Here is a 23,089-nt window from a genome sequence, read left to right as displayed (position 1 = left end):
CCCGGGTGAGTGGCGCAGTTGGAAGGCAGGCCGCCCGGATTTAGCTCCGGCTAGGCTTTTGCGAATGGCCGCCACAGTCCAGCAACCCCCAACCCCGCGCAAGAGAGAAATAACCTTGGGGAAAGCCCGTACGATGATCGCTTGGTTGCAGGGGTTCGCAGAGGAAGCCTCGGACTGGCTCTGTGGCTACTCCAGGTTAGGAGGAGGAGGAGGAGGAGGAGATCTAGGGTTCTAGCGAGCGTGGCCCAGCCCAAGGTTTGTACTGCGAGTACTCCTGCCCGCTGCGAGCGGCGCTCTGACATCTTTTTGAGCGGCTGTGGTAAAGCCCGCAGCGGAGGAGGGGAACCGACTAGCGTTATTTCAGGAAGCGGAAAGGGACGAAAGAGTTTTTGCCCGGCTTGAAAGCGGCCTTTCCAGGAGACCCAATAATTTGGGGATGGGACACCTCCACTCCGGCTGCGTTCTGTCCAAAACGCATATTATGCCCGGAATTAAACTGCACCGTATGAAAAAGCAACGAGCTTAACTTCGGAATGCCTAAGATTGTGCTATTTATATTACAAGCTTCTATATACTTTCACCAAATAGTAACTCCTACCAAACCCGGTGGAATTTTTGTTGTTGCGAGTAGATACGCGTAGGCTTTTGATAATAGTCTTTCAAAATTTATGTTCTCTCGGAAATTGCATTATAGTTTATGACGTTTACTCCCAAGGCAACATTGGCCTTCTACCAATGTCTCCAAACTGGTTTCTGAGTGTTACTACTGTACCTTGGTTGGAAATTGTATATTCTGTTTTTTTTTTTTTACTTTTTATTTATGTTAGGGTAATAGGTTTTTATTTTTAATGCAAGATATTTAATGCAATTAATTACAGACACACTGCAAGTGTGGCAATGTTTTATATATAAAATTTTGGAAAAGAAGTTTTAATTCCGTAAAATGGAAAACTTGTCTTTTTGCCAGTCTCTTCCTTCCTCTTTTTGTTAAATCAGTACATAAATGTCCAGACAAGCAAAACTATATCTTTCTTCATGTAGTGCTCAAGTGTCTCTCTGCAATAGAAGTTCAACCCCTCTTCTGTTCTTAGATAAGGCTAAGGATGGGTAGCTTTTTCCGCAGATTGCAGGAGCGGCAGCAGTTCCAGAGATCTAATGAAAGTTAGAGTGCCATCACCCATATGCAGTTCAAGTGCGCCTATATCAAGAAACTCATCACACCCAAAATCTAATAAATAAAGAGAATAAAATCTGCCCTTACGCCAGTACTAATATATTTTTCTAGCTATTCAGATTTCATGACTTCCTAAAAGAGAAACTCTGGAAAAGATAATGCTGAGAGTTCCCTTTTCAGAGATAGAACTTCTGTAATCTAACTTCTACAGTTCTTTTAGATGATGGCATGATTCTTAAATCAGCCATCGGATTTTATGCATTCTTACACAAGAATAAGTCCTAGGTTGGGCTTGGTTTCACATACAGTACACATTCCTGGGTTTGTGAAAAGTAATGAAACAAATAACCGTACGTGGAATTACATTCATGGTTATTTAATGAGCCCTGGCTCATGTATTTTAACCAGTTTGCTATGTATATATAATACTCCATTTTAAACTGTGAACTGATTTCAGCTGCCATTAGGATTAGAATACCCTGAGGGTAGAATCCTGACATTTCTGAATATGTTGATCATTAAAAGCTCATCTACATTGCTGATGTTTTTACATACAGAACATTATTTCTGTTGCTCATAAGGTCCTGAATGTGATCCTGAATAGTGTCTCAATATAATTTTGCACAGCATTAAACTTCTTTTCTTAATTTGTAGCTTATATATGAACCTCCCCCCCCCCCCCTGATGTATGCCTGAACTGCTCAGTGATTACCTCACCTTTGTCATGGCTGAAACAAAACAAGGATACCCAGAAATAAGGAACAAATAGGTTACTGAGGATGTGATCCTGCCCAGAAAATTTCTGGGGTTTCTCTGATTTTTCATTGCTGTCAGCTGGATTATCCCTTTTTAATTACCTTCAGTTCCCAATTGGCCTTTACAAGATTGACTTCCTGGAAGAGGGAGGATCCAGTCTCCTGTATTTCTTGATTGTATTGATTAGAAACCTGCACTTTTCCCACATTGTGCAAGTTATGCTAAGATCATCTAACACTAAAGTGCCCTGATTATCTCTATGGCCCTTGTGGCATTTAAGACCACAGTCTGTACCATAGTTTACAGCATCTCTGTGTATTTTGAAGCTTGCTCATAATGTGCCTCTTTTTCCTCTTCCACTGATGAACCTGAACTCGCACAGCTGCAAGGGCTTGGTGCTGGACCTGGAAGAAGGGAACTTTCTTAAACTTGCAGATAATGGAACCATTTTGAGGTAACATTTAAATCCTTGACAAAAGTTTATGTTATACAGCTTATTAACTTTCTCACAATATTCTGTTTTCAAAGTACAATCATATCATTCCTCTGCTATATATTGAGGCCACAGGACTTGAATTTCTATTTCGTATCAATCATGTCATGATTCTAGTATTGTTTTTGTAATTCTGAGCAATCTAGAGATCACCAGGTTGGGGAGGCTGACGCCCACTTAACTGATCATAATAATAATGACTTCTAATAGAAGCAGTCCTTGGGTTACAACAGCAGTTGGGACCAGGAGTGCTGTCACTAAGTAGACAAAGCAATTATCAAAATAATAGCAAGTATCACTGAAAGCAAAGAGTGATATGCAGTGGTGGTATACTATCGGTTCAGACTGGTTCAGATGAACTGGTAGTAAAAAAAAAGCCTCTGATGATCAGCTGAGAGGATGAAAACATCAGCTGAGAAAGAAGAGAAAAGTACAAGATTGGTCCTCCCACTTGCCCCTGCGCTTTTCTCTTCTTTATCCTCTCAGCTGATTAGCAATGTAGGCCTCAGCTGGTGTGTGGAAAGCTGTGCATGTGTGTTAGGTGTGTGTGCGTTAGGTGTACGCACAATCACCGAACCTGTAGTGGAACAGGTAGGATCCCATACTGGTGATATGAATTGTGAATGATGGCAAACATCACTATTAAAGATCATTGATGTTTTTAAAGAGCAGCCATTCCTTGAGAAGGTTGTTTTGCCTAATATAGTTAAATCTTTCAAAATTCTTAAATAAATCCTCTTACTTTTCTTTCCTTGCCTGTTCAATTCCACCTTCCCATCGGTTTATCTCCAGCCAATGCTGCTTTTCCCTTTCTTATCTAGCCCAACTGCCTTTTATTAATCCATATTTTGCTTTCCTCTTCTCTGCTAGTACTACTGGAAGGAGGAAGGGTGCATGTGTTTCTATGACGAAAATTTTGTGTGAGAAGGAGACAATAATTGGTATATGTAAATAAGAGACATACTTTTACAAATAGGTTTCATTTATTTTATAGGCAGTCAATTTTAATCTGTAAATGATCCTTTTTTAACATTTACATTATAATGTTGAAAGAAAGAAATCAAAGAACATAAAAGATAATAACATATCTGATTCTTCCCTTAAACAGGGCAAGTCATGGCACAAAACGTATGACCTCTGGAGAGATCTTGGAGAAGTATGAAAGGAGGGAGTGGAAACACTTTAAGACAATGAGTGGAATGGTTTCTCGTTCAGGTATTACATGGACATGGCCTATAAAAGAGGTTGATGCTATAGTGTTGTATTTGTGGCATACCTGGTGCTCTACTAACTTGATAGTTTTCTTGTAGACATTTCATTACCAAACTAGGTAACATCATAGTGCTGATGAAGAGTAAAGTTTCCTCTCATTTTATATTCTAGTGACTTGCCCTGTCAGTGTTGATAGGAGTGGTCTTGGTGGTTCTTAACTGGGCTATTGTTAGCTTGTTTGGCAGTTCCTTGATCAGAATATTGTTTGCTTCTTGATTATTGGTCTAATGTTAATCTTGATATAACTTTGTTCATCTGAGTCTTCATGGCAGGTGAGGTGGTGTTTTGGTCTTCTTTCTTCCTTTTGGGTTTTTGATTGCCTCGTTTTAAATTGCCTCACGTAGATTTTGTTTATGTGCCTGTTGATGGCTGATTTGTCTCATTTCCAGGTTTCCAAGAATTCTCTAATGTTTGTTGGCTTGGCTTGGTCTAGGATGGGTGTTGGCAACCCTGTGGCTCTTTCAGCCCTCTGCTACAACTACTAACATTGCTGCTGTTGCTTTCCATGGCCTTCCTGCTGCTCTCGCTGTGCCTTGCGCAGCATCGTGAAAGTTAGTACACTTCACAATGGGGGAGAGAGGGTCCTCTTCTCCTCCTGGAGCCCATTATGACACAGAGCCACAATGTGACTCTGGCCCACTCGCCCCTGGCAAAGCAGCAGCATTGGCCACGGGGCATGCCATTGTCTCAGGGCAGAGAATAGGTCGCACGTCCAGCATCAACCAAGGCCGGAAGTAGCCATCTGCTGTTTCCTGCTGCAGTCGGGCAGTGAGAGCGAGAGACAGAGAAAAAGAGACAGATTCAGCTTGATTCGGCTCTGTCTACTCCCCTCTCTCCACCTTTGCCCAGTTTTGCAAGGAATCAGCGGACGCTGCCTTGGTGATGGGGGTTGTCCTGTACTTTACCTGCCAAGCATCTTTATAGCCCAGGGACTATATTTTCTGGCCACTTTGGACCAAGTTGTAGGATGCGTATGCGTGTCTGTGTGAGTGTGCTGCTGCTTGCAATGATGCTTCACTGAAGTGTGTTCAGAGATCTAAGGCAGCAACCTTGTGGCGCTGTGATGTAACAGCCTGACAGTCATTCTTTTTGCAACGCAAGGTTTATTTTTGTATCTTTACAGAGACAGAGACAACATGGCCGAATTTCCTTAGTTATTTTCTGGTTGTGTGGTTGGGGAGTGGGGGAGAGAGAGAGGGAGAGGAGAGAAAGAAAAAGAAAAGAGAGGGAGGGAGAAAGAAAGAGAAAAAGAGAAAGAGAGACAATGACACACAGAGAGAGAGATACAAAGAAAAAGAGAAAGAGAGAAAGAAAAATGAAAGAGAGAGAGCAGCTGGGTAGGCATGGCTGGGGAGGTGTCATGTGACTGGGTGGGAGTGAGTGACGTCAAGTTGGCCACATCCACGCAGTCACACTGGTTGTTAAATTATTTGTTCCCTGTGTTTTCTTTTCTGTGGGAAACTGGTCCAAATGGCTCTTTGAGTGTTGAAAGTTGCAGGCCCCTGATCTAGGATGCTCACAGTGTTCCACTTAAAACTATAGTTAAGTCTATCCATGTGTTGTGGAATTAAGGAGTTTTCTTCATGGCTTCTGATACTAGTTAGTGTTCATAGATGTGCTCTGCCAGTTTTCTTATCTATTTGCCCTACATAGTGGCTTTTGCAGTCCTTACAGTGTAAGTTGTAGATTAGTCTGTTTTTTTTCTTCTGGGGATGGGGGTATTTTGGTCTACTTAGGATGTTTTGGAGGCTTTAGTTTATTCATTGTGTACGGTCAGACAATGTAGTTGTAATAGCCTGTTGGTGGTTTCTGAGATTTTTGATGTAGGGCAGCATTATTTTTTTCACAACTTGTGTTGATAGTGCTATGTTGGTCAGGCACTTTTTGATGAAGTTGCATGGATATCCTTTCTGTTGGAAGATGTTGTATAGGTGACCTGTTTCCTTTTCTGATGTTCAAGGTTGCTGAAATATGTTTGTGTTCATATAAATAGTGTTCTTGCACAGCTTATTTTGTGGAAGGTTGGGTTGTTACTTTGGTAGTGGAGCACCTGGTTGGTATGGGTGGTTTTACAATAGACTTGTGTTTCTAATTTGCTGGCAGTGCCAGGAAGGTTACCATGTTGTTTTCTTTTTCCCTAGTTTTATTCCTTTGAAGATATTGATGGTTTTGTATATTTTCTCTAGTTGGAATTATACATTAGACCAACAATCTAGAAGCAAACAAAACCCCAATCAAGGAGCTGTCAAACAAGCTAACAGTAAACAACAGCCTAGTCAAGGAACCACCAAGACCACTATGACCAACATTGACAGGGCAAACCGCTAGTATGCAAAATAAGAGCAAACCCCACTCTTTACTAGCACTGATGATGTTACTTAGTTTGGTAATGAAAGGTCTTTGAGAAAAGAACAAAGTCAGAGAGCACCAAGGACCCCAAAAATATATTTTTCCTATAATTAATGTGTCACAATATTAAAACTAAGAAGTTTTCTTTTTATGAAGATTTATTGAAACTTCACAATATATAAGTAAGAGTTTGAAAGCTTATTCTCAAAGCTGATGAAGAAGTCAGGCTGAAGTTTGCTCTGTACATAGTCTGAAATGATCTGATGAGTGGGAGAGCCTGAGATGGATAAAAGTTGTGAGGGTTTTCTTTTCTTTCTAAAAAAAAGAGGGGAATAGCCTTCAGAAAAGCTCCAGCTGTTTTGGAAGCAGACATTGTGGGAGACTGACAAATCTTTAATAGGAGTTTATTCCAGAAGTCTAGTTCCAGCACTAAAAAACAGTGTTTCCAGACTTTTCCCTCACTTAACCTCCTAGAAATAGATAACACATCCCAGAAGTCATATATAAAGTTTGATTTCCTACCGTGATATTGGAAGGCAATTCTAACTGTATGATTCTCCAACATTTTGATGTATCGAGCAATATCCTACTTGTGATACAAAGGGAAATTTTGCAGATATCAGTATTGTTATAATAAATAGTAATTCATTCTCACAAAAATGTTGATTTGTCCACTAGGTATCTAATAAGGAATTCAATTTCTTGTCTTTGCAGCTAAATATTATGCCTATGACAATTACTTTGATCTGCCTGGATCACTTCTTTGTGGACGGATTGTGGATGGTTTAGACAAAGTAAGTACCAATCAGGTTTGGAGCTCATGGGAGATACATTTCAATTAATGTTCCTCCTGCTTCTTCTTCTCCTACTCCTCACATGTTACATGAAGCTTGAACATTTTTTCAGGGATCAAATTCTTCACCCTTGCTTTACAGCAGTGAGTCACAGCAATTAGCTAGAACTGAATCACATATCTACAGAATTCTGAAAGAATTCATTTCTTTTCTTAGGGAAGTAAATAGTGTCCATGCTTGTCTCTGTTTCTGTTTCAGACAGCCCTACCTATAAATAGGGCACTGATTCTGTTTATTGGCTTATCCCTGAAACTCGGTCGTCATTTCTAGGTTCAGCCCTAATGAATCTCCTGTTACGAAGCTTTATGGACTAAGCGGGCAAATTCTTTTTTTAGTGTGTTTATTACTGTATATGTTCTACTAACTTGTCATTATTGCTTCAAATGTATTCTTCCTCCTCCCCCCACCCCTCCTCTTCCTCCTCCTTTTGTATAAAACCTGAAAAGATAGATAAAAATGTAGGTCCGATAAGGGGAAGCATGTCCTATGGCAAGCGTGAAATGAAATGATTTTAATTTTTTGATCAAGTCTCAAAATTTATTAAGCCTATTCCTTATTTATATTGTCTTCCATATTCTTTTTGAGGCCAGTGGGCCCATGTTGCTTCATCCAGAGACCCCCATGAAAAGCAAGGCTTTTATGTTCATGTTAGGCATCATTAAGAAGAGAGTTTCCCAAAACAACCATCTGTAAACAGATAGGATTCATTGTAATGATCAGCAGCCATCATTTATGTACTGTAGTGTTGCCTGTGAGGAATCAGTTTTACATAAGATTCCCTTCATGTGATGGAAATAGTGTTTTTGCTTTTGTGTTTTTAAATATTAAAATGACTGTTTCATGCAGGGAATTGGTAGTTCAAGAGGAAGAGAAGAGTAAAAAAAAAAAAAATCAAGTCAATAATGCAATAATGAAAGGGCATAATCACATCATTGCATCACATGAGTGAATCCAGTCCTACATATTAATTAGTCATTTTTTTAATGTGTGTTCAAAGGGAGACGTTCCCAAACATGTCATTGATAACCATGCATGTTTAGTTAGTTGGGGGAAGAACAGAAACAGGGTGATGGAATGAATACAAAAGGAATTGGCTGGAATCCTGCATGAGAGAACCCTACGTGGCTGCATTGTATTTCAGACTGTGCTTGTGGTTGTCTTACCTTATTTTCTTACTGCTTGCTGGAAAAACTGCTTACAATTAAAAAGGCAATGGGGTTTCTTTATGCTTGCAGCACAGCCCTAGGAGAAAATATGACTTCTGGAAGGATATGGTTGCTGCCATACAGTATAATTATAAAACGTCAGCTTTTAAAGGTGAGTGGTTTCCCTGTCTTTCAAGGGCTGTTTCTTTGTTGAAGGTGCTTTTCATGTACCTGTCAAAATGTAACTGGCCCTTCATAATGCGCGTGCTTTTTCACAGTTAAAATACATTGATGTGGATTGAATTGGAATTATAGCAATCAAGCAGCAAACAATACCCCAGTCAAGGAACTGCCAAGTAAGCTACCAGTAAGCCCAACTAAAGAACCTCAAAGACCCCGCCCCCCACCAACACTGACAGGGTAAGCCACTTGTAAATAATAGAGGAGCAATTTCTGGCTTATCCTGTGGGAGGGGGCCCTTAGAGGGGAAGTCAGACATAAATAAGACGAGTTCTGTGGGTGCCTAGAATATGAAACTACTCAAACCTTCCTACATCTGCAAAGAACTGGGTGTATTGTTTTGTGGGAATGGGAGTCAGGAGACAGAGCTATAGCCTAGACCAGAGGTCTTCAAACTTGACAGCTTTAAGACTTGTGGACTTCAACTCCCAGAATTCCTCCTCCAGTCATGTTAACTCAGGAATTCTGGGAGTTGAAGTCCACAAGTCTTATACTTGCCAAGTTTGAAGACCCTTGGCCTAGCTAGACAATGGTCTGATAAGAGAACCTTGAGCCTGAAAAAGAAAAGGTGATAAAAGCATCTCAGAAGGGACCTTCCCTAGTCTTGGAGAAAATGTAAACATGAATGAAAGGAAGGATATTTTCAGATTGCAAGATTCTGTTAATGTAATATTACAATAAAAATGGAGCTAGTTAGTGCTCATGGTTCTTATCTGGACTACTTTGCAAGGCTAATACTAGAAATTTGGTTTATGTGTTAGGTAGAGAAAAAGAAATATTTTTGCGGGCATTATGGGATGAGCCACATGAAAAATTTGCAGCATCGAATTGTTACACACTTTCACTTTTTCCCTGCTTTTGTAAATATCCTCCTGCCTTTCCTTGACATAATAGGAATCCAGCACAAGATTGAACTCTTCTGTATCCAAATGTATATATTCAACCTGTTAAAACCTGTATTCAGAAATTCCCAGGGTAATGTAAACACCACAATGCAGTAAAAACAATTGACAGAATTATTTGTATCAATACCTTTTGAAAGAAATTAAATTCTATTTTGATAAAAATTAGATAGATAACAATTATTTCTATCACTATCTTTTCACTAAATTCACTAAATGATCAGACAAATTGAAAGAAATGTTTCATTTTTTATTTATGATTTTTTTTAAATCAAAATGGACAGATACAACTAGAAGTTTTTAGAACAAACTGTAAGATGCTGGCTTTAGAACACAGTACAAGCCATTTATATTGATTTCATACAAATGGTTTGGAATCAAGATGTTGCTGTGGGATGAAATGTAGACCGCACAGTGGTACATTTAGTTATTAATAACTATTCACACTCCATAAGGTTTAACGTTTTAAACATTATCTTAGCTGTAGTTGTATCATTCTCTGAATGTTGTATGTAAACAGACATTCTGTAAAGGGTAATATTGAAATATTTTATGAGGATTATAATACTGTCAATTTAGCATTAAATATACCTACAGTACTCATGATCAGCCATTACTAGTACCTGCACATTTGGATATGATTACCACTTTAGATGCTCACCTGGGGTACCATGGAACCAAATGGGTTCATTTTGTGATGCAAATATTTCATTGAAAATGTTGAGAGTTATAGAATTAACACAACATATTGCACTTCTTGTCTTTTCTGATTCTGATTTTTAAAGCTATGCACACTTGTTTGTTTTGGTGGCATTACCACCTACATATCTATGAAAAGAGTTTTTGATAGTGGTGCCCTTTTGGGGGGAATAATCATGGTAGAAATAATCTTAATTAGCTTTTCAGTATGTGGGCCAGTAAAATGCATGTCTCAGTGTTTCCATACAGCATGATTGTACCTTGTGAATATTTTTTTTAAAATCATATGCATTATGAACTTTAGAAATGTAATGTTGTATGCGGGTGTAATTTTGTTAATTCCATTGTATATGTAGAAGTACGTACACATATATCTGGATGCGTTTTTCTCTTATGCTGAGTATTATACTTGTGCAAATAAGAAACCTGAGAAGGAGGAATGGACATACTCTGAAGAGTAAAGGCCATTTGTGTCATTGTTGGGCAGCTGTAACCAGACTTGATCATTTTCCATGAGATCAACAACAGCACTTCCAGAAGCCTGATCAAGGTATCCTTTCTTGTACTCATCAAATGTGTACATGATGGGTGAGCCATTCTTGTACAGGCCAACCCAAACATGTGTGCCTTTGACATGGACATGATAAGCAAAGTAATACAGCCCCGGTATCCTGCAGGTGAAGATACCTGATCTGGGGTCATAGTGTTGTTGCTTGTTGTACAAAATTATGTCAAATTGGATAGGAGTAGCAGAGGCAGGATAAGCTTTGGAGAGAATGGCAGTGAAAGCGGACACCGGCCTGCCAGTGAGACCTTGAGTTGCACCAGATTTTATAACTGGCACCCCTGCCAGGGCTTGCCCTGGAAGACCAGGTGGGCCTGGAGGGCCTGGCAATCCAGGCTCTCCAGGATAGCCTTTGGGACCTGGTGGTCCAGGTGGTCCCATCGGTCCATCTGTGCCTTTCGATGAAATGCCAGCTGGACCTGGTAATCCCGGTGCACCTGGGTCCCCTTTGCCACCAGGGAGTCCTGGAATACCTGGAGGACCAACTGGTCCCTTTATACCAGGTATACCAGGTGATCCCCTAGAGCCTGGCCCACCACTGATTCCTGCTGCACCTTTGGGTCCTGGTGAGCCCATTGGTCCAGGTAAACCGGCTGGCCCAGTGGGGCCTAGATCTCCTTTAGATCCTGCCACACCTGGATGGCCTTTGGATCCAGGAAACCCTGGCTTCCCTGATTTGCCGTCCAATCCTGGCAAGCCTCTTTCTCCCTTTATCCCTGGGAATCCTGATGGACCAGTTGTGCCTCTTTCCCCTTTGAGCCCGGGTCTGCCACTGCCACCAGTGGTCCCTCTTAGCCCTCGAGGACCTGTTTCCCCAGGTGGCCCGATTGGTCCAGGCCTTCCAGGAATACCAGCTGGGCCTTGTTCTCCCTTAGCTCCTGGACCGCCAGGGAGTCCTTCAGGCCCCCTGTTTCCCTTCATCCCTGGCAATCCCGGTTTTCCAAACCCCGGGAGACCAGAGGGCCCAGTTGAGCCAGGTGGACCTGGAGGTCCTTTTGCCCCAGGGGTTCCTGGGAGGCCAGGTGACCCACTTGAGCCAGGAAGTCCTTTTCCAGGCATTCCAGGTTTCCCGGGAGAGCCTTGGGGACCTGGAAGTCCAACTGGGCCTGGTAAGCCAGGTAAACCCTTGTCCCCTTTAACACCTGGTTGCCCTGGAAACCCCCTTTCCCCAGGCCTTCCTATCCCTGCTTGTCCCGGAGGCCCCTGTGGCCCTGGCAGGCCTTTCTCCCCTGGGCGGCCTGGAACCCCGTGCCCGTTTTCTCCCCTTTGCCCTTTAATACCAGGAGGGCCTGGAAGACCTTTTTCCCCGGGGATGCCTCTTAGTCCTTGGGGTCCTGGGAGTCCTTGCTTCCCCACCATAGAAATTCCTGCAGGACCAGGAGCTCCCGGGGGACCTTTTGGCCCTGGAAGACCAGCAGGCCCCATGCTTCCTTTTTCACCAGGGAATCCTTTGTCTCCCGGTCTTCCTGGCAAGCCTGCGGTTCCTGGCTTTCCCGCCGCTGAAAATCCTGGGGGTCCTGGAGGTCCTGGAGGCCCTTGGCTGCCATAGCTTGATTTTCCTGGTTCTCCTGGAGGTCCTGGGAAGCCTCTGGGGCCAGGGGGGCCTGCCGGGCCTTGTGGGCCTTGTTCTCCCCTTGCCTGTGAAACTAAACCAATATTAAGACAGTTAACATCCTGTAGGAATTAAATGATTCAGAAGGGCAAGTAGCAACAGCACTTAGACTTTATATATCGCTTCACACTGCTTTACAGCCCTCTCTAAAGTGGTTTACAGAGTCAGCACATTGGCCCCAACAATATGGGTCCTCATTTTGCCGACTTTAAACTTTTTACACATTTTTAACAATGTCTATTTAAAAAAAACTATCCCACTTAAGGTACAGTTCAGTTACAGTCATAACATCATGGTAGTTTATTTACATTTCATTTTGAGTCATTTGGGGAGGGAGGGAGGGAGGGAAGGAAGGAAGGAAGGAAACTTGAATAATTTTTGACCTTAGAAAACAAAAGCGCAGTTGCACTAATAGCAAAAAAAAACCCCAAACTAAATAGTGAAGGTTTAATGACAATTCCATGAAAATAAACTGAAAGCAGTTCATTGGCTTCAATGTGCATGAAATTTCAAAATGTTTAGATATGGCAAAAGGCTGCGAGTTGCTCCCTGTTCATGATTTTAATGGACTATTTGGATTTTGGAGCCTGCAGTACTTTCTCATAGGAAAGAAAATCACCATAGTAAAGTTCATCTTTGTGATAAAACAACACAGATCTGTTGGTAAAGCATTTGTTGGCCACAGATGTTGTGTTCCTTAGATGCTTGGTGAGCACTTCTTTTCTTTTTCTTTCTTTTGCACTTGAGATTCTTGGAGTCTGATTCATTGAAGCAGAGAAAGTGTAAGAGCCTGAATCTCTGTTTCTTTTAAACTTGTCTACATTTTTCTGATATAGAGCAGGAAGGCAAGTTTCACAAGCACCTTGGTTGTGTGAATGATTGTGACCTCTTTAATTGAAGAAGTTAAATCGTACAAAGCCTTGGGTGGGCACAACAAATAAGTGTGGCAATGTTTCAGGAGAATTAATTACCTGATGTGATTGATTTATTTAATGGATGGAACCTGATATGAAAAGATTATCTTCATTCCCACATAGGTAGTCCTCAAATTACGACTGGTCGTCTAGCAATTGTTTGAATTTCACAAACCTACCGGGAGGGGGGGTGTACTTACAATCTGGATTCAAAAATCTGATAGTCACCCTCCTGTGCAGTGATGTGACTGTACTTCAGACACCTGCCAACCAGGCTGCATTTACGGCCGTTTGCAGCATCCTGCTACCGCATGACCAAATTTTAACGATGGTTTTGCCCCAAACTGGCCTTTATTTATTAAATTTATTTACTTCTGGCTTTCACCAATAATCGCACCCCTAGTGAACTGTTGATTTGCTTAATGCCCGTGGTGATTCACATAAAGACTGCCACACAAAGGTCATAAAATTGATCGTCGCAAGTTGCAACTGTGATGGGCAGGCTCCTTTACAGTCATAATTCAAGGACTACCTGTACCTGGTCCACCATGATATTTCCACCAGGAAGAAAGGAAGGAGGTGTGGTTCAGTCAGAATAAGGACAGGGACAGACTGGTTAATGTGTTGGTTGACCAAGAATTTCTGAGATCCAATCCACCATCCTTTCTTCTCCAGTAATAAGAACATCCTGTGGAAGGGCAAGGCCCTTCAGAGAGCAGTCGTTCAAATTCACTGGCAACTCAGTTGAAAGTAAAAGTGTACATATTATTTTATTTGTTTGATTTTTTTTATCAAATATTCAATCATGCACATTCAATCAGGTTGTGGATGTAATGTTCTCTATGTCCCTTGTCCTATTTTTATGACAAGAACCCTGTGAACCCTATTTTTCCAACAAGAACCCTATCGGCTGGGCAGATAGAGAGAATAAGTGACCCAAAATCATAGGTCACCTTTCCTGAAAATGGTAATTCAGTGAGTTGAACATGATCCTTATGTTTTAATGCAGCCCCTGAAAAATAATTTATTCTATTATTTAAAAGACAGAAGAAAATTCAGAATGGACTACTCTTATGTGGTTTTAGAACAGGAACTTCAATATTTTTAATATGTTTTTGTTTAAAGCTTCTAATATTAATGCAGGGGTTTTTTGTATGTTTAAACCAGTAGAGGGAGCCATGCAACCATGTATAAACCAGAGGGGGGAAAAGGAATGTTGTCTGCAGAGAAATACAGAATCTGTAGACAGAAATGCAAACTTAATCAGCGTACATACATGCATGTATGTATGTATGTATGTATCAAGGTTGTGTGTGTGTGTGTATTAATTAAATTTGATCTCAAGATTATTTTTTTCATAATTTAAACCAGCTTTCCCAACCAGCTGCCTTCTGTGTTATTGGATAACTGTACCCAAAATTCATAGTCACTGGAATTCTGGAAGTTGTCATCTTAACAGACATGGAAAGTTTCAGGTTAAGTATGAAACTATGTTTTGCCAGTGCACAATTCCAAATGTTAACAAAAAGAACTTTTCTAAAAGAAAAGAACTACTAAAAGAACTTTTTAGTAGTTAGTGAAGGCATCTGTTTGGATACCATGGATAGTTTTGAGCACATGTTTTGCCGGAGACCACTTCAGAGTATTGGAATCATGTTTGGCAAACCTAACATAAGGGAACATCAATAATAAACCAAGTAAGTGAAATGATTTATGTTGTAAAAGTTTGTAGATGTCTTAGGGGTTGTTTGTGTAATTCCTTCATTATTTATGTTGGGAAGAGCATAGCCTTACAATGATTAAGATGTATTCTCTTGATAAATCTTTGAGCTTACTACAAAATAGCAAAGCCGCATACACATTCTTCACATCTTTGTCAGTTGGGCATTGGGAAGAGCTAATCCATTCTTGCTAGTCTTACGTGTTTTTAAGGAGATAGGTTTACCTTTTTGGGCATTTAGTAAATCTACTTAGTCTTATTTTAATTTGAATCTAAATATGCCTTGTCAAAATTCTTTCCAGGAACTGCACCCCCCCAAAAAATCGCATGAATCTATGAACATTATAATGTGGCTGCCAATAGTTCATTGAACATTAAAAAATTTCCTGCATCCAAATTTAGCATATCCACAAATACTTAAAAGCCATTAAGCTCAGTAGGAAACCTAGCATCTAGAACAGGGTTAACTAATTTTGGCAGCTTTAAAACCTGTGGACTTCAATTCCCAGAATTCCCTAGCCAGTCATGCTGGGAAATTCTGGGAATTGAAATCCACAATCTTAAAGTTGCCAAGGTTGAATACCTCTGATTTAGAACTTGAAAACTGATTTTAACATTACTTACATTACATTGCTGGGAATGTTGTTTCAGGATGCAACCAATTCCTCAGTATCAGCCCTGTTCACATAGCTTGTATTAATATATTGGATGCTTGGGCATTAAAAACCACTACTTCCTTGAAAAAGGAACGGAGCATCTGTGTTGGAAGCATCCCAAATAATATTAAACGAAAATTTGTGCTCCTTTAACTTAAGCTCACGTGAAGCCCTGCTGTCTCTAGCAAGTCCTGCTGTCTCTAGCAGACAGGAGCAAATCTTTGCCAGCAGAGGAGAAACACACCTCTGTGGGAGGAGTCACTGTTGGCTCCTCCCGATTTGAGGAATCAAGACTTCCTTGAGTGGTGCTATGCTCAGAGGAGCTGCAATGGGAGATCCTCACTCTCCTCATCATGGTGTAGTTCATGTTTTTCAAACTTGGCGACATTAAGATGGGTAGACTTCAACTCCCAGAATTCCTTAGCCAGCATTCTTGTGTAATGTGTTCTCATTTCCCCCTGCCATTGGGGATGACAATTATTAAATCAAATAAGGCATGGTTTTCAGCCCAAGGATTGTCCATCACTTTCTCAACCTTTATACTTTCAAAGTAGACTCCTGCCTAACCACATTAGAAATTCATACGTTTAAACCTTAACATTTTGTTTTAAGCTTTAATTCCCATAAAATGGCAAAAGTATAGAAGAGTCAGCATGGAATTGAAGTTTAAGAATCTGAACAAAAATCTTCATAGCATCCTACAAAGAAGTCTGAGAATTGCCTGTATTATTATAATTATTGCCTAATTAAAAATCTTTTTAGATACCTGGTGTTCTGTAATTTCACTATTAGGTATTTCAGAATAGTTCCTTTCTTGTAAGTCTGCCATATTATCTAGCATCTTCTAGACACTACAATTCTTAGTGCCCTCAGTTAACATGGTATAATGGCAACAAAGGATAAAAATTGTAAGGGATGTACCAGAGAGCTACAATTACCCCACCTGTGGTGGTGGTAATGATTGTGATGATGGAACTATTTATTTGATTTATGCAATTCCTTCCTACCCTGATTGTTAACAAAACCTTAAAAACAAAAATGGAATATGCAGTATATAAAAAAGAAAAATATAGCTTTCATCAATTAATAATACATAGCTTAAATTTGAAGCATATGTTATCATTTCAAAATCCATCTAAGAAATGAATTTCTGCATCAAAGTTAGACTATTATGATAAAACCTGAAGTTAGAACTTTTTCAGAAAAAAAAAATAAGAAAGATTTCATGCCTAATATTCCTGTTACTATGGTGAAATGTGGAATTTCAGCATTGCCATTACCTCTCATTAACGGAATTATATTTCCATTGAACTGAATGAAGTGCTTGGATTTTGCATTCAAAATAAATCCTCTTGGATTCCTTTGTAAAATTCACTTCCTAAATAGTATTACCTAAATTAATGGAAAGCTAAATCCATGCATGAATGGCAGAACAGGACAATAGAGAAGTCTGTATGGTAGCTTGCTGAATATTGTTGACCTTCAGTTTCCATTAAATCGAGACTTGCAATTCACCATCCTTTGAAGTTCCACAAGCTGTCTATTGGTTTTCTACAAAGTTGATCACCTGGTGGTCAGATTAGATATTCTGTAGCTGTCAATGTTTTACAGAGGAGAAAATATATTTATTTAATTTTTGCTTAAAACCTTAGTATTATGCTAAGAAAATAATCTTATTTTCCATTTCATTGTTGGCTATTCTTTTGAAATGGGATGGATAACAAATCCATTGTGACAAATCTCAGAGCTCAGTTTTAGTGATAGGTCCTACTGATAATATTTTCATGTACTTTTTGCTATTAGTACATATTTTATATTGTAATCATTATGTTTTGAGAAAGAAAGAAAGTGAAAAAATGTTTTCAGTTTGCATTTCTCCTGTTGTGCCCTGAGCTTTTGGGACATTAGACCATAAATGTGTATTGTGTCATAAAATCACAATTAGAATGCCTTAGAATACATTCTACGTTGCTTTCTAGTCCTTCATCATCAGTTGAACATCTGATAATAAAACTGAAGAGCCAGTTTTGTGCAGTGATAAAGCTGCTGGCCTAGAAACCATCATACTGGGAGTTCCAGTTCTTTAGGCATGAAAGGTGGCTAGGTGTTTTTGAGCCAGTTTCTCTCTCTAAACTCAGTCGACCTCATAGGGTTGTTGTGGAAAAATGGGGAGGAGGAAGGAATATTAGGTATGTTCACTGCCTTAAAAGAGTTACTTGTAAAGTAATAAAGATGGGTGAAAGTCTAATCAATAGTGAGCTTTGAAAAACCACACAACCTACCCCCTCTGGGATGAACTCCTTTAAAATATTTGGTGGCATGTATATTTAAACAGTTACTTATAATTGAAATTTTTCTCATGAAAAATAATGTATCAAAGTGATTTTCTTAACAACCTAGTTTTCTATGCATGGTCCTGAAAAGTTTATAGACAGGGCGTTCAAACAGTTCAATATCCTATATGTTATTTCCCTGCAGTTATTCCTCTATATTCAATTTTATAGTGATAATTGAGGTATCTTAAAAAGAACAAGTGTAGTTTACCTTTTACAAAACAACACTTATGGAATAGCAGGTATCGTGATCGACACTTACCATGAACATTCTTAACAAATTCACTTTAAGAAGTAAATATCACTTACCAGGATTTTTTACGTTGAAAGGCAGAAAAGGTGGCCCCTTGATTGGTGCACTTGGTTGTTTCTGATGTCGTTCAGGATAAAAGTGTTCATCACCCCAGACTATATTCATGGAAAGCAGCATCAACAGAAAGGATAGGTGTAACTTCATATTCCTAAATCCACTCTTCATCGAAGGAAGTAAAAAAATACTATTTTTGTACATATTTGGCGAATTGAGCTTTGGATTCTTTCTATCCCTACAAAGTTGAAGTAAATATGTAAACAGTCTGCCTCAATGCAACTCATTGGAGTACAGGGTTTAATATTTTTTTTTTAATGTAGGAGCAGTAAGCATCAGAAATCTAGTTATATTTTGTTTGCATGTTCAGCATGAACTGCATAATACCCCATGGTATGGAAATACATTCAGAAAGAAAAAGAGGAGAAAATTACAAAGCTGCCACTCCTGTCTCCAGATAATCCCCCTGAAATTTTCAAAAGCAGGCTCTGGCTCCCCCTGTTTCAGAAAACAAACCCAGTTAATAACTTAGGCAGATGTAAGCCTTCTGCACTAACTTTAATTAAAATATTCTCAAGTGCCATTAGTGAGCACATGAAAAGCCTCTGTCCCACTGAGAGGTCTTAGAAGCCAAGCCAGATAGAATTGTAGCATACCGGCATGTTGCAGAACTACAAATGTGCAGTGGAGCAGTCTTGGCTCATGAGTCCTCCTACTACAGGTGTGCAGAGCAGAAGTTGTTATTTCAAGGAACATCCTGAGTCATTTATACTGTTTGTGCATTCAGTGATGAAGTTGCACTGCGTGGTAGCTCCACCTTCAAACCAAGAAAATGCTAATTATGGTGGAAAGTTTTCTTGGTCAAACATGTTGTGTCAGGTAGGGTTTCTATTATTATTATTTGGGATGCCAATCTCCTTTCCTGAATTTACTTCAATTGTACTAAAATTGAGAAGAGGTTGGTAGCTTTTCGTCAGCACGTGCCTGAGCCTTAAAAAGAATTAGGGTTAGTTTTGATTGAAATTTCTCCTTCTTCTACCACAAAAGAAGAAAAGAGTGGGTAAACCATGCCAGGAGGAGATTATTATCTTGAGGGAGGGGAATTGACAGATAATCCCAGCAAATAAAGTATGATAAAGGATAGACCAATATTTAAAGATTAGTATGTTTTCCTTAATGCAGTTTGTCTAAGCCAGGGGTGTCAAACTCGATTTCATTGAAGGCTGCATCAGGGGTGGGGGGCATGGCCAGCTCAATGTCACTCATGTTGGGGGTAGCTATGGAAGCCAAGTGCTAAGGCAGGACTTCCCTCAAACCCTCCCTCCCTCTCATTATAATCTCCTTCCTTTTCTTCTTTTTTCTTCCCTCTTCGTCCTGCTTTCTTCTTCCTTCCTTTTCTTCCTTTTCCTTCCTTGCTCTCTTCCCATCTTTCCCTCATTTCCTTTGTCTTTCCTCTTTCCCTTTCTCTTTTCGTGTCCCTTCTTGGATGCTCAAATGCAAAAGGGGAAACATTTCTCCTTTTGTTTTGTTTTTAGTTTGGTTTGCTAGCCCTCTGCCAGCGAAAAAGAATCCGGGGGGAGGGGGCTCCTAAGCTCCGTTTTCGCTGACAGAGGCACCACAGGCCATTCCTTCATTGTTTCCAGGGTGGCCCTGTGGGCCAGATGTAAGCACGCCTTGGGGCTTGAGTTTGACACCTCTGGTCTAAGCCTAACTCATCCATTTTCAAAGTTGCTTTCCTCAAAGTTTTGAGAAAAAGGTTTCTTCTGTTTCTCCATTCTCCTATTAGTAATTCATTCAAAAAAATGATATTTTTTGAATTAAAAAGGGAGCATTGCAAAAACTTAGCATTGAATTGTGGTAATACAAGGACTCGTTTATCCTATTGAAATAGGCAGTTTCTTGCTTTTCTGTTAGAGGAATTTATTTTGCTCTGTATATGTTTTTAAATAAGAAGGGACACATTCCATCAGAATAAATTCTCCAAGCCCCAAATTCCCAGTGATTGAAACAAGAAAAACTTAATCAGAAGGGTGCAGCTATGAGACATTTTATTATTTATTTATCAAATAAAGTATTTGGAAGAGGTGCAGTAGTTCAGAAACTCTGCTGGCACCAGTGAATCACTCCTTTTTGATGCATTTAACTAGCAGTACTCTTTTAAAAGGCTTACACAGCCTCTTTCAAACTGTCCTTGGCTGTCAATGCAGGTGTGCATAGGCATAGATAATACTGACTCTGAGACTCAGCAAAGCATTGTACATTCTTATAGAAATGGAGCCAACAAAGGAGAGGCTTTAAAGTAGCCATGTAGCAGGGAGGCCAGTGAGGAGAAGAGCACCACACTGATGTGTCACAAACTCTGCACTGATTTGACAAAGCATCCATGCATTTTGTACATGTGTTGGGATGTCATATCCCCATATGAAAGAAGCAGCGGATTCTTTAATGCTTTGAGAAGGAAGGATATGGCTTTGCTTATAGGTTTTAAAGAGCCCCTTTTTCATATGCTGCCCTAGTAAACTATATCCTACACTCAAGTAACTGTGTCCTACCCTAAGGCATATGATGATGTATCCATGCCTGATAAAGCAGCCTCCTTCATTTCCATGGAGAAAACGGGCTCGTGTTCCTCTTAATATTTGCATTTCCATAACTCAATAGAGTACTTTTAAGGTTGTGTTCCAGATTTGAATGTACAGTAATGGAGGTATAATTTGAAAGGCCTTGTTTCCAGAGCATAGAAAAGTATATTCATCTCTGTCCAAGAGGCTTTGTGTATTGATTACTCAACTATGAGTCATTTTATCATAGACATTTATTTTTTCCTCAGTGCAATTACATTATACATTAACTGTATTTATTTCTTTAATACATTTATAGGCTGTCTATCCTATTTCTATAACTTTGGACAGCACACAATCAAAAAACAATAAAAAATATTAAAAACAACAAAAATGACATAAAAATAGCAGCTGAGAAGATTCATAAACACTCAAATAAGCCATGGCAAAGGGTCACCCATGTTATTAGAACCCCAGGTTCAACGGAAAAACCAGGGTTTTAGAGCCCTGCAAAAGGCCAGCAGGGTCAGGGCAGGTCTAATTTCTGAGGAGAAGATGTGCCAGAAGATGGCACTATAGCAGAACAGGTTCTGCTCCTTGGCACAGACAGACAGAGATGGCACAGACAGACTCAGAACATGTCTCTGCTGCAAAATCTAACAAGGGGTCCCCAAACATGGCAATTTTAAAACTCGTGGACTTCAACTTCCAGAATTCTCCAATCAGCTATGCTGGCTGGAGAATTCTGGGAGTTGAAGTCTACAAGTCTGATCTAACAGGATAGGTAAACAGCTATGAAGGGCTTTAGAAAAAACCACCAGCATCTTGAATTGTTCCCAGAAGCATACCAAGAGCCAAATACTATTCATGGAACAGAGATATCATATATACCAAATGCCCAGCACCATAACATCCCATACCACCACATTTTGCACCTGCTGAAGTCTCAAAATACTCTTTAGTGACAGCTCCATGTAAAGCACATTGCAGTGATCCATTTAGGAGGTGACTTAAGGCATGAATTCTGAGCAGGGCTTCCTCAGTCCAGGAATAAGTCCCACTACATCACCACACAATGCCAGGCAAAGTATATGAGCAAATATATGAGTATATGAGCAAAGTATATCAGCCTATGGAAGCACAGGAATTCTGCTTACTCTACTTGAAACAGCTTCCTTATCTGGAAGCCTTATTTGTAGTTTTGCTCTGTGCTTTAATGCAACTATAATCTCCATATTCCATTCACTGAATATTAGGTGCATGGATCTAAGTAGGTAGAAGTTCCATTTATCATCATGAGTGGAGGCCTGTTGAAGGATCAATCATCTTGATCTGTGATTTATTGTTTATGATACATTGGAACCATCATGCCATAAGTGCAGAAACCACACTCCACACTTGGCCTCTGTACCCACAGCAGCTGAAGGGACTGTCTGTCAATGCTTCATGTGTTTCTGCTTTTTATTTTCAAAAATTTCTGACAGATTTCTCACAGCAAACAAAACAGAAAAAAAGTTTAATAGTTTCTGTGTACATGCATTCAGTCAAGACAAAAGTACACAGACCCATGTTGACTTCATTTCTTCCCCTCCTATCCTGAAGTGTGTCTTGTACCTGACACAAATGTAGTTCTTTTGTAGGTTTGTATGTGAATTATGGGACTATTTGTATTACTGCTTTTGATTGGTAATAACTGTTTTAGAAAATGCACTCCCTTTCCCCTTTTTCTTATTTGAATACTTGACAAAAAATACCATTTTTTTTAAAAAAAATCCTAACCTGACAAACTTATATTAAGGAAGCAGGGCAAGATTCTATTCTTAAATCATCTTTTATTTCTTAATTATGTCAAGCTTAGCCCTTTCCCTGCCCGTATTAGTTTGAAAAGTCTTAGTACAACCTGATGCTTTCTGGATGTCTTGGATTAAAACTTCTCCAATTCCCAGTAATAGTTGCAGGAAACAGTATGGAATATGAGACATCGGGCTTAAGGAAAATGGAGGTAAAATGGATGAGATTTGGGTGCTCTCATCGTTTATCCCATTGTTAGGATCTGTCGTGATATGCCATATGCTTGAGAGCTAAGGAGCACAAAACCTCAGGAATGGAATTTCACAATTGAGGCCAGATTGATGTCCTCAAGGCCTCTGATTAAACATAGTTATTGCCAGTTTGGATGACCTCAGAATCTGACTCATCCAGCATTTTTGTTTCATAGTGGCTCGTTAGTTAGGACATGAATGTGAGTGGACCTTTTGGTTGTGTTTCTTGGCAGCTGTATTCAGAGGGGAAAGTGGCCATCCAATACTTCCTTTATTCACAAGTGACAACTGAACTTCCATCATTGCAGCAACATACTCTTATTATCTATTTAAGTAATTTGGAAGTCATGTTTTATGGTTTTATTTAAATAATCAGCATTTATTGTCCTATTTTAATAAAGTACATCATTTATATTAATAGCATTATCTATACATATTTCTATTTCTGTTTATATTCATTTATGATAATTTAGATTTAAATAATTTATGGGCTGC

The 23,089-nt window shown here is 39.7% G+C and overlaps 2 protein-coding genes across 3 annotated transcripts in view; one reads left to right on the top strand and one right to left on the bottom strand.

Annotated features, from left to right (window-relative positions):
* Window positions 1-2,177: 2,177 nt before the first annotated feature.
* The window catches only part of NT5DC1 (5'-nucleotidase domain containing 1), a 75,185-nt gene continuing 54,273 nt past the window's right edge, over window positions 2,178-23,089 (top strand). Inside the window, exons 1-4 of the mRNA XM_087912742.1 lie at window positions 2,178-2,384; window positions 3,532-3,638; window positions 6,759-6,838; window positions 8,134-8,215. Coding sequence (XP_087768868.1) covers window positions 2,293-2,384; window positions 3,532-3,638; window positions 6,759-6,838; window positions 8,134-8,215 — 361 coding nt within the window. The 5' untranslated portion in view covers window positions 2,178-2,292. The remainder of the gene's footprint in view (window positions 2,385-3,531; window positions 3,639-6,758; window positions 6,839-8,133; window positions 8,216-23,089) is intronic.
* COL10A1 (collagen type X alpha 1 chain) lies at window positions 9,470-18,745 on the bottom strand. 2 transcript variants are annotated; one of them, XM_026726585.2, is made up of 3 exons: window positions 18,648-18,745; window positions 17,994-18,156; window positions 9,470-12,095 (listed from the first exon to the last, which is right to left on the bottom strand). In XM_026726585.2, exons 1-3 carry the CDS (start codon window positions 18,651-18,653, stop codon window positions 10,288-10,290), a joined length of 1,977 nt encoding a protein of 658 aa, XP_026582370.1. In that variant the 5' UTR covers window positions 18,654-18,745; the 3' UTR covers window positions 9,470-10,287. The 2 variants fall into 2 exon arrangements, with proteins under 2 accessions (XP_026582370.1, XP_026582369.1); XM_026726584.2 differs by having other exon boundaries at window positions 17,994-18,229; window positions 18,648-18,722.

This window comes from Pseudonaja textilis, chromosome 1 (genome assembly GCF_049901715.1).
Source record: "Pseudonaja textilis isolate UNSWEBS1 chromosome 1, rPseTex1.2, whole genome shotgun sequence".
In the NCBI taxonomy this organism is placed as follows: domain Eukaryota; kingdom Metazoa; phylum Chordata; class Lepidosauria; order Squamata; family Elapidae; genus Pseudonaja; species Pseudonaja textilis.
This window is presented reverse-complemented; position numbering and strand designations above follow the sequence as displayed.

Bases quoted from the DNA above. Each gene is read 5' to 3' on its own strand.
- COL10A1 (XM_026726584.2), bottom strand. From the start codon at position 18,195: ATGTACAAAAATAGTATTTTTTTACTTCCTTCGATGAAGAGTGGATTT. The intron at 12,096-17,993 runs GTAAGTGATATT...ATATTGGTTTAG, and splicing joins TTTCAACGTAAAAAATCCTG to TTTCACAGGCAAGGGGAGAA.